Source organism: Sphaeramia orbicularis, chromosome 12 (assembly GCF_902148855.1).
Source record: "Sphaeramia orbicularis chromosome 12, fSphaOr1.1, whole genome shotgun sequence".
NCBI lineage: Eukaryota > Metazoa > Chordata > Actinopteri > Kurtiformes > Apogonidae > Sphaeramia > Sphaeramia orbicularis.
Genome location: NC_043968.1, coordinates 43,327,823 through 43,338,319, shown reverse-complemented (window position 1 = coordinate 43,338,319; position 10,497 = coordinate 43,327,823). Strand labels below are relative to the sequence as shown.

Sequence of the window (10,497 nt, the reverse complement as noted above, 5' to 3'; positions counted from 1 at the left end):
TATGAGAGGATTTTGTGTAAAATACCATTACTTTGGAAGTAAGTAAGTAGTGTCTATCAGACTGTGTAATTTTCAGTGAGAATCAATATTGAATGTGCAGTTAGACAACAATTAAAAACTGCTATTCAAGCATTAATCGTCTGATTCATTGGAAAGAAAGTTAATGTTGGTTGTGCAGTAAAACTCAAAATGTCATCATTCATTAAAATCATTTTATGACTTTGAAATTGTGTTGAGTGTCAGGGTGTTGCTAAGAATTTTTTATAGGAATGTGCTTTCAAGAGTCAGTGGAAGTGGGGTATTGACGTATTGATATGTGCATTTTCATGACAGTCTGTGAGTGTCCATGAGAGTGACAAAGAGACTGATTTAGTATGTGCCTCATGTACAAACCTTCCATGCAGACCAAGGTACACACACCCACGCACCCACTCAGTGCTCCTTCTCTCTCTCTCTCTGTTGGCAGAGGTTCAGTGTGTCCTGTCCTTGGTGTGTGACAGGTCTTTACAGAACAAGCCTTCCTCTCTGGGCGGCAGAATCAAAATTCACCATAGCGGATAGGTTCGTGCCTGGGGGGAATACTGGGAGATTTAAAAATGCTGAGTCTCTAATCGATCTTAGCACATTCTTATTCTGCTGTCTTTCTTAAATCTTTGTCTTTATCCTGTTTCTCTTTCGGCATCATTACAACGCTGCTGCAGATAGAGATGGATGATGCGATCCCAACCCTTTCCATTTAAAAGAAAAGGACATTTCTTCTCCTAAAGCATTTATTACCTTAGGTTTAGTTTCAGGGTGGAAATGAATTTAGAGTTGCTGCGATGAAACATCTTTGTGCCTGTTCTAATTAGATTAACCTGTCCTAAAAAAATCAAACCTTGCATTTCACTGAACAATCACAGCCATTAGAATGCAGTAGGTTCACTCATTATCCAAATCCCTATTATTACAAATGCAGTATGTCTTTAAGAAATGTTATTTCTCCAACAACTTACACCTAGGGCGTGACATCAAAAATGATCCATCTCTAGACCCTAGGCTTTTACATCTGTTTCCTAATGACAGATAATTGCATGCCGTCAAATGCAATCATCCGCAGTTATTGCATTAAAAAAAAAGGAGTGAAGTGAAACATCTAGCCATAAATCATTCCACAAAGCCCAGTTATTCCACATAGTGTGGATGAATCAAGTGGCAACACCAGCTTTGGAAAACGTTCTTTGGAGAAAGTGCCCTTGGGCTTTATCACTGCGATAATGCACTAACAGCCATTGACATCCCCAAAGGTTACCACCAGCCTAAGATCATAATGTTAATCAGAGCTGGAGAGATACATACCCAACACAACTCTGGTCTTCCCAATGCTGCCAATGATTGTCAACTGGAAGTGGACCTGGGAAGCTAGACCTGGGAAAGTATTGGAAATGACAAAGCCTGATAACACTAACACTAACACAGCTTCAGCCAGTCATGAACATATTTTCACACTAAGCCCAGCAGACTAGAGGGGTGGAACTGAATATTTACATGGTGTTCACAATATAAAACATTTATGCTACTGGGCATCACCAGGTAGGTAAAGAGGAAGGGCACTAGACCTTATCAAGGTTATAATAGTTTTGGATTTTTCATCATAGTTTAGTTTTATTTTGTTTTGACTTTTTTTTCTCTAATTCAGTTAGTTTTAATTAGTTTTTAGAGCAGGTTTGCTAGTTTTATTAGTTTTTGTTATTTTCTAAATGCTTAGTTTTAGTTTAGTTTAGTTTAGTTTTAGTTTCTTTATATCTTTTGTCTTCTTCACCGTCGAATTCAAATAAATCCCAGACAGGACTCTGCTTTCTCCTAACTTTAGTCTCCATGTTTCCAGGTAGAGTGGGGACGAAAAGACGACTCTAAACAACAAGTAACAAGAAGTGACAGACCATTAAATATCATATGGTGCCAGCAGCTAACATTGCTTGAGGGAAATAAATCGATTTCATATCAATCCGACATTGACAAAGATGAAAACGAAGGGAATTTTATCCATAATTTTTATACATTTTAGTTAGTTTTTGTAAGCACACAAAACAGTTTCAGTTAGATATTGTTTTTTTCTTTTAATTATAGTTTTTATTTATTTCAGTTAACCAAAATGGTTTTACAATTCTAGTTTTCATCATATCGTTAGTTTTCGTTAACGTTAATAACCTTGGACCTTACCACTAAAGCAGATAAAGCCACAACTCAGGGCTTTCACACTGACAGGACTTCATGCCGGTTCTGGTTCCTGCACCTAATTGGCCAGTGTGTTCACCCTGGGAAAAAATGGTTTCGGAACCTGATTCTCAGCTGGAACCAGAAAAGGCTGGTTCTCCCTCATGAATGGTGACATATTCAGTGGGTATGTCATATTCTGGTCTGTGAAAACAAGTGGGAAGTAGAAGAGGAAAAATGGAGAAATGCTGAGTAACATCCTCCTACTTTGATTCTGCTTAAACTGGTGAGAACGTGGGCTGGTTCACCAGAAAACCACTACATTTTGAGACTCAAGAACAAAGCCAGAACCAGAAGTGTGTCTGTCTGAAAGCACTAGAAATTTTGCGTCAAGAGAGTATATCTGTGAGCTAGGGCTGGGTGATATGGAAAAAAATCATATCACGATAATTTTTTATATAGGGCAATATCGATATGTATCACGATATAAATCAAATCGCTTTTTTTGTCAAGCGTCAATTTTCCGTTACTCATAAGTTAGTTGTGAAGACATCAGAAGGTTATTTTTGATTCATTTTCTGTTGGAATTTGAACATGACAGATGTGCTGAAGAATACTATATAACTGTTAAATAAACAGATAAATTAAACAGATACATATATTTTAAACTAAACTAAAAGTCTGACCAGCAGGCAAAAACTTTCAAGTTTTAAAAGAGAACACAAACAAAACAGACCATCTTCACCAAACAATACCGGGGCTATATACTTGGGGGTACGTTCCTTAAGTGCTGTAACTGGCGTAAAACTGAAAGTGAAACTTAATGAAAGGTGAGTGTTTGCATTCTTCACATAGGCTTCATGTATTTGTTCAGTACACCTCTGTATTGTATTGAAGGCCTGGTGGTTCACACCCTACTTTTCAGTAATCTGGTCGCCCGAGTTCTTGGTGACATTTTCTCCTGAGGGAACACTCATTGTCTCCTGCTGCAGCCTAAGCATTAGTGTGTGTGCTGTGGCTGCTCTTCCCCCTGTGCTGTGTGCATTAACCTAACTTTAGGTGGCTCTAGCATGATTGGTTCGGTGTGGCGCTACTTCATTATGATTGGCTTTTCTTATATCTGTCAAAACATGGACGAATGAATTCTTTCGAAATTGTATTGAGCATGTCTCATATTTCTATCAAGGAAAATGTTTGTTGTGATATATATTGTTATCATATTTCTATCAAGGAAAAGTTATTTTGTGATATATATCGTTATTTTATCACCCAGCCCTACTGTGAGCGGATGCTGTTGCTATATGAACGGAGTCTGATCAACCCTGCCTGGGTAGCCTGGGTCTGGGTGTCTGATGACCTCAAACACACAGTGATTCCAGATTACATCACAGATGATGTGTTGCAAATCTACCAGATGTGTATTTCATATTGGGTTTTGAGTGCAGCTGGTGTCATGGTGTTGCTTCCAGAAGAGAAGCCACGCTCTGAGGTTCACACTAAGATATGACAGCAAACTGTGGGTGTGTGTTTTTGTGATTGTACGTTGTGTGAGTTAGGGTGTCTGATGTCTGAGCTCTTACCTTGGCAAGTAGTCATTTTGTCGAGATGTTTTCATAAATTTGATCACATTTAATATAGCACAGCAACAACGAACAATTTAATACACTTGGTGTAAAGCCTGCCAAAGTAAACAGTCATAACGGCGAACTATACAAATATGTATTATTATTTAGACATAAATTTGATTAATATACAGCCCTAGGTTATCCTTTACAAAAACATAGGTTCAGACATGTACATTATGTCCCCTTGTTGAAGGAGGCTAAACTAATTTCCTGAAATATGAATATTACAATGTGTCATTGAGGGAATAGTTATTATTAACACATTCTTTTTCTATAGTGATCATTATTATAATATGGAACAGAAACTAGTCCTTTATTCACATAAGCTCATGTCTCTTGTTGTGACTGACACCTGCCAGCTATATCCTTGCTGCATGCCAATCTAAATGTCTGTAGACAGTAGTTTTAGCTCAGATAGAAGACGTATGCATGCACAAGGGTAGATAAGCAGATTATTTAAGGTTAGTAAGACACATAACTGTGACTTCACGCTGTGTAGGTGCTGTTGTGTCTCTGTTGTTTTCACCACGTGTCCTCAGATACTTGGCTGACACCTCTGCTGCTTACAGCTGCCATATGGTTGACTGGTGTGCTTTGTTGTCATGTGACAATAAAATTGACATTGTTGTTTTCACAGTGGGTTCAATTTGTACTGGGCTTATAAAACAAAGCAGATGACATTACAAAATTCTTGTGGCTTAATCTAGAATAAAAGCATCCTTTGAATGGGTAATGGATTTTTCAAGTAAAATGTTGCGGTATTTAAAGGAGCATAGGGTGATGTATAAATTTGTCTACCATTAAATGGGCTTTTATATTGTATCGTTTTTTGATGAAATGTGATTTTTTTTTTCTCGTACAGCTACAGTAAATTTATTTCAAGTGGATACACATTACATGCTCTGTTAAAACACTGTGACTTTTTTTTTTTTTTAAAAGCTGACAAATATTTTAGTATTTTTAATGTAAAGAGAATTCAAAGGAAAGACTCATCTGTTACTAATGTAGAGGAAATGTGAGCCTTACTAGTTGAAAAGCTACCAAAGCTGGTCATTTTTTGATGTAAAATCTGACTCAGTTGTAGCCTTGAAAGATCAAATGAGACTGGCTGTCATTCTACAGTAAGAGGTCGGGCTGTTTCAGCATGTTTTTGTGTAGGAGGTTTGGCTCCAAGGAAGAAATTCTGCAAATGGCCTTGTAAGATAGTGCTCTGCTGAGTTTTGATGGTCTGTGATTCATTTGGAGTTGAGTCAAGTTGATGGGTTTCCAATGAGTATATCTGTGTGCATTTTGTTGTTTGGTTTCATTTATTATCATCACCGTCATCTTCACCAGAAGCTGTTATTTTCTGTATAGTATGTCACGCCATCAGAGACGCAGAGGATTTGAAGATGTGGTTGTAATGATAATGAGCTGGGAGATATTTTCTTTTGGGGTACATTTGGAAATTTTTCAACTCTACTGTGCTTTTCCCCGTATTATTTATCCATTTGCATTTTAACCAGCCTCACTGCTCTAAATTCCAAATGATTTCTGTGAATCTCCTCACAGAACACTCTGCTCAATGCATGTTGTTTTGCTCACTAGAGTCTACTTTTAAAATGTAAATTTGCTGATTTTGTGGTTGACCATAATGGACCTCAGCAGTCTTTTCATCCCAGTTACCTTGGCTGAAGTTCTATGCAACACCCATGGGTTCAGTATCCTCATGAAAGAGCCTGGGGCCCTGCTCCAGATGGTAGACAAAGCCGTTTTACTGCATCGTCATTGCTACATTACTCAAACGTTATCACTCCTGCCTACAAAAATCCATCTGTGCTCACACACTAACTTGAAGATCCATCATCTTGACACTTGTATTGAAACAATGACAATAATGACAGTATGAGATGGATCTCAGAACAGCACGTTGCACGTTTAAACTGGCAACTTTTGTCCTAAGATCAATTTTTTGAAATGAAGTTGTCAGATGAAATTGTATTCTTTGTAAAATAGTAGCATTTAAGTTGTGCTCTACATATTTATAGAGAGGCTGTATATCTGGAGTGCATTGTTTCTGTAACCCTGACTGTTTTAATGAGGCCACAGAAGAGTTTCTCCCACTTAACTTTCTGTTGTGGTTGAGTTTCAGAAGGAATCAATGAAGGATTTAGAATAGGTTTAGGATGCTTGCTCATTCTCTCTCCTGCTTACTTTGACACACTCACACATGCACATGTCCACACATGTGCCCACTCTTATCCTTGCTCCTCTTGACTAATTGGGTGTAGATGCTGAGTAGTGTGATCCTCCATCTAGTACTCTTTGTGTGTTTGACGTAATGTGTTTTTCAGTGTTCCTGTGCATGCATGTGTGTTTATGTGTTTGTACATGCTTAACTTTCGTTAATCAATCATCCTGCTCCACTGATCTATAGCTTGTGCACAGGCTGTGTCCATGCTTGTTGAAAGGCTGCATCTTTAGGGATCTGTCTTCCACTGGATAACACTAGGACACAGACACTGTTTGCAAGCAATGGACGTTTCTTTTCTTCCTGAGTTTTACAAATTGTTTTGTCTACTTGGATCACCGTCTAGATTCATCACTCCTTCAATGAAACATAAAATGGTTTCTGTTTTCTGCTATGCTTCCCTTTTGTCTCCCCTCTTGCTTTGTTCAGAGTTTAGGTCATATGTGTTACAGGTCTTTTAGGTCAAAGAATTCTTTAGTGAGGAGTTTGATTTATTTGTGCATTTATATGGGCTGATTGCTTCAAAAGGCACTCACTCTTGCATGGTGTGCCCTGTGGTATATGTGAGACGAGGCCAGTGACCAATGATTCTCTGACAAATGAGCTGTGCATGGGTCTCTACCAGCTCATACATTACTGTCTGACCCTATCTGACCAGCCAGGCACCGGCATTTGGGGGACACTGGAGAGCATACTCACTGAAGCTCTTATTCAGTTTGAAATCATTAACTTAGTATTTATCACAGGAATATCCCTACATTCATTTTTTATTAGATTTTATTTCCAATACACTGAATGGCTCCACTGGGGTACTTAAAGGTTATTGGAACTATTCTGCTAAAGGGAAACTTGACAAACAATTCATCCCCTCAGAAAATCTTTCCCTGTTGTATTTCCTAGATGTGCGTCTCACTGCCCCATGATATAACATACCACTGTTTGGGGGTGAATTATTCTTTATTTAGTGCTGGTATTTTCTAATGTTTCTCTCTATTTTTCTGCTCAGATTTATACAGGAGATCGAGATGAACATGGGGCCAGGCCAGGCAAAGCAGTGCCAGCTTCGGGCCTTCCTCACTTACTACATCAATGACCTCTTCCTCAACCAGGTTAGTTAAATCAGTCCACGTACATGACATGAAGAACCAAAACTTTTTATACTGACCGAGTTGTACGTCGGCAAAGCTTTGGTGAAGTTTGAAGTTTGTTCCCAAAAAATCAATTCTCAATATGGTCAGTGATTAAAAAGTTGATGTTGAATTATTGAATACCACCGTCTGTTTCCGGTAGGAATTTATGTGCTAGATGGAACTTGATATAGAAATATTCTGACACAGTTTTAGTCTGACAGATTCAATATCACTAAAATCTTAAAAATGAAACTTGATAACACAAAAAAAATGTTCTCTAAATCAAGTACACTCAATTTAAAACCTTATATCTTAATACATATAGACCAATAGAAGGAAAATCCCTTTCATAAATCCAGAAATGACCAAAGCTGAGACATCTATAATCTACATGGTTAGAGACCAAATGATTGACTGTAGCTTAATTCTTTTGTGCTTGAAGAAAGTGTACACCTCTTTTGCTAGTTGCATTTTCAATATAATGACAATAAATATAAATCTTTGTTCCAAAACCATTAGGTGCGAACAGAGATCAATAAGGAAATTGAGGCAGTGAGCAAAGCAGCGGACCCCTTGAAGATCCTTGCCAGTGCTGACACCATGAAAGTTCTGGGTGTCCAGAGACCGCTGCTGCAGGTGAGGAATGTCCAATAAACAATTTTATGCAAAGAAGGGCCAAATATGGAATAAGTATCTGTACAGTATGAAGTAAAATCCTGTTTGATCTGAATGTGTTGTTTATTTCAGAGGTGTCACATTAGTGTGTCCTCTCCATGTAACATGTATTTGTCTGGGTGTTTACAGTGAAGTTGTAAGTGCTTTGATGGTTATTACAGGTCATCTTTCTATCTGCAGTTTAGATTGTAAACACTTGATGTGAATAGCCTCTTAGTTTATGAAACATAATTTCATATGAATACATGCACACTGCTTTCTGTGTTGCATGCATATGCACATGTGAGCACACACACTACCTGCTTGTTTGTTGTCGTTTCCCCTTTGTACCTCTGTTCATTGGGGAGGACTCTCCTGAGTACACTCACCTTACAGTTCTCTGTGATCTCTGTTGGCTCAGGGGCAGGAACACACACTCTCAGACAATCTTCCTCCCTCTCTGTTTCTCTCTTAGATCATTATGCCCACCCTGCCACCTATCTCACAGGATCATAATTGCGGCTGAAGTAGTGCTTGATCTTTTTTGGAGTTTGTAGCTGTTGCTAACTGGTTGTTTTATAACTTCACAGAAAGACACACACACACACACACACACACACACGCACACACACACACACACACACACAAAATACACTTGTGTCAACCATTTTCTCTTCCTTGAGGCCATTTTCTCTTGAAAGTAAACCTATGATTGTAATAGCTATGTTACCCAGGAACAGGGTACTTTACTGTACCTGCTGTAACCACGCATTGCTACAATAGCAGAAAATTACTTTTCTGTGTTTTTCTTTATTTGGGCGATGATGATAATGTTGGTCACAGTGTGTGTATATGTCTGTGATAACCTGTAGTGAGATTTCTTTTGTCACTCTGGTTTGTGGTGTTTGATGAGCCTTTGGTTAAAAGTGTAGCAATTTAGAACATTTTATTAAAGAACTAACTAATCTTGACTACCTCATTAACCAGACCACATTTAACCACAAGCTCATCCTACTGATTTTGGCAGCCACATTTTCAAAACAGGTTTGTGACGGGTTGAGGATTAAAACAGTGTCAAGATCCTGACAGTTGGCAGATTATTTCATGTCGCAGCTGTGAGAAATTCTAGATGTTGGGTGAAGGTTTGTCAGTGTCTGCAGTAATGTAATATGTTATTTTCATACACACATATTTTTGATAGGTCTGTTTGTGCTGTGTTTTTGTCCATGTGGTTGTCAAGAAAGACAATGTCCCCGAGAGATAGTTTGTTTGTGCTGTGGGTGTTTGCATTGCAGACCTTGGATATGTGCTGGTGTGTGCATATGTGCATTTAGTTGTGTGTTTGTTTCTGTCAGAGTATTCCTGTCTCTGTGCCTGCTTGTCTCACAGGGAGGGAACAGCGGTGGCAGTTCATTACAGAGAGAGAGACCGTAGGCGTTTGGAGTTCAGCGGGGTTTGTTTACGGCTCAGGCCCCTCCTTAACGAGGAGTGCAGCATCTTGCTAATTATGCTGCTGTGGCTAATGAGCCTTTCTGCTGATAGTGGGGAGTGCAATAAAACACTCCTTTTGTTTAGGCTTTTTGCCTTTTTTTAATTGGGCTAAATAAAAGAGCCTTCCACTCCTCCTCTCCTGCCATTCACATCCTAGGGTCAGGATGTCATTTGTGTATGTTTCTGTACTTTTTCATGCGTGTATTTATATCCATGTGGGGCAATGCTTTACAACCTATGTGTCCTTTTTTTTTTTTCTGGTATCCAATTTGTGAGCCTTCCCACTGATGTCTTTGATGGCCTTCATACTCAGTGTCACTGCTGGAACAGATTGCTCTTCCTCACTGTGTACTTTTTATTCACTTAGTTGTCATAAGAGCTTTTGAGAAGGGGGTTTGACACTTTTTTTAATCCAAAAAGGCTTAAGTATCTTTTAGGAGTAGCTTTGAACAAAATAAGGTTGTCAAGAGCTTCTAGCTGGCCAGGTGGTGAATCTGTTCAACTCTGTGACTGTAATGGATAATTAAAGATTATAGTGACAGTTTTAAATAATGGTTCCTAGATTTTCCAATAATGGGGCAGATGTGGTTTTGTTTGTGTGCTGTGTGCATATGTGTGTTTGCGAGTTTTTCTATGAATCAACTTTGAATGTAATTGTGTTTGTGTGCACAGAGGAACTGTGTGTGCTCCTTTTAAGAACCATTATGCTTTCTGTGCCAGTTGTTATCAAAAAGAGACACAGACCACTGGCATCAGAACTACTGCGTTGAGAGAGCTCAATATTGCTACACCACATTAAACACACACACTCATACACCTTGGCTGCAGCCACATACTGGAAACCATAGGGGAGCACATTTTATAGATGCATCTGTTCTCTGCAACCACTGAAGCACACACCGATGTGCATAACGGTTGGAATTGGAGGAAGACATTAATGCTTAGCATGTGGGGTTTAGTATGTTCTGGATTAGAGCTGCGGAGTCAGACAGATAATGGTGCACATCACTTTGTCATAACGCTGGGCCAAACATTGAATAAACGCAAGTTGTTTGTATCGATCACAACCTGTTCTGCAGCTTAAGAAATAATAATTGAGCCACTGTGACAAAGTAATTAAAGTCAGTGTGTAAAGGTGTCTTTTAAAGGCATGAGGATTTTCTTTTGTGCA

The 10,497-nt window shown here is 38.7% G+C and overlaps 1 protein-coding gene across 1 annotated transcript in view; it reads left to right on the top strand.

Moving 5' to 3' along the window:
- exoc4 (exocyst complex component 4) overlaps positions 1-10,497 on the top strand; it is a 129,091-nt gene that overhangs the window by 72,652 nt on the left and 45,942 nt on the right. The window contains exons 12-13 of the mRNA XM_030150321.1: positions 7,058-7,160; positions 7,701-7,817. Of these exons, the coding sequence (XP_030006181.1) occupies positions 7,058-7,160; positions 7,701-7,817 (220 nt within the window). The remainder of the gene's footprint in view (positions 1-7,057; positions 7,161-7,700; positions 7,818-10,497) is intronic.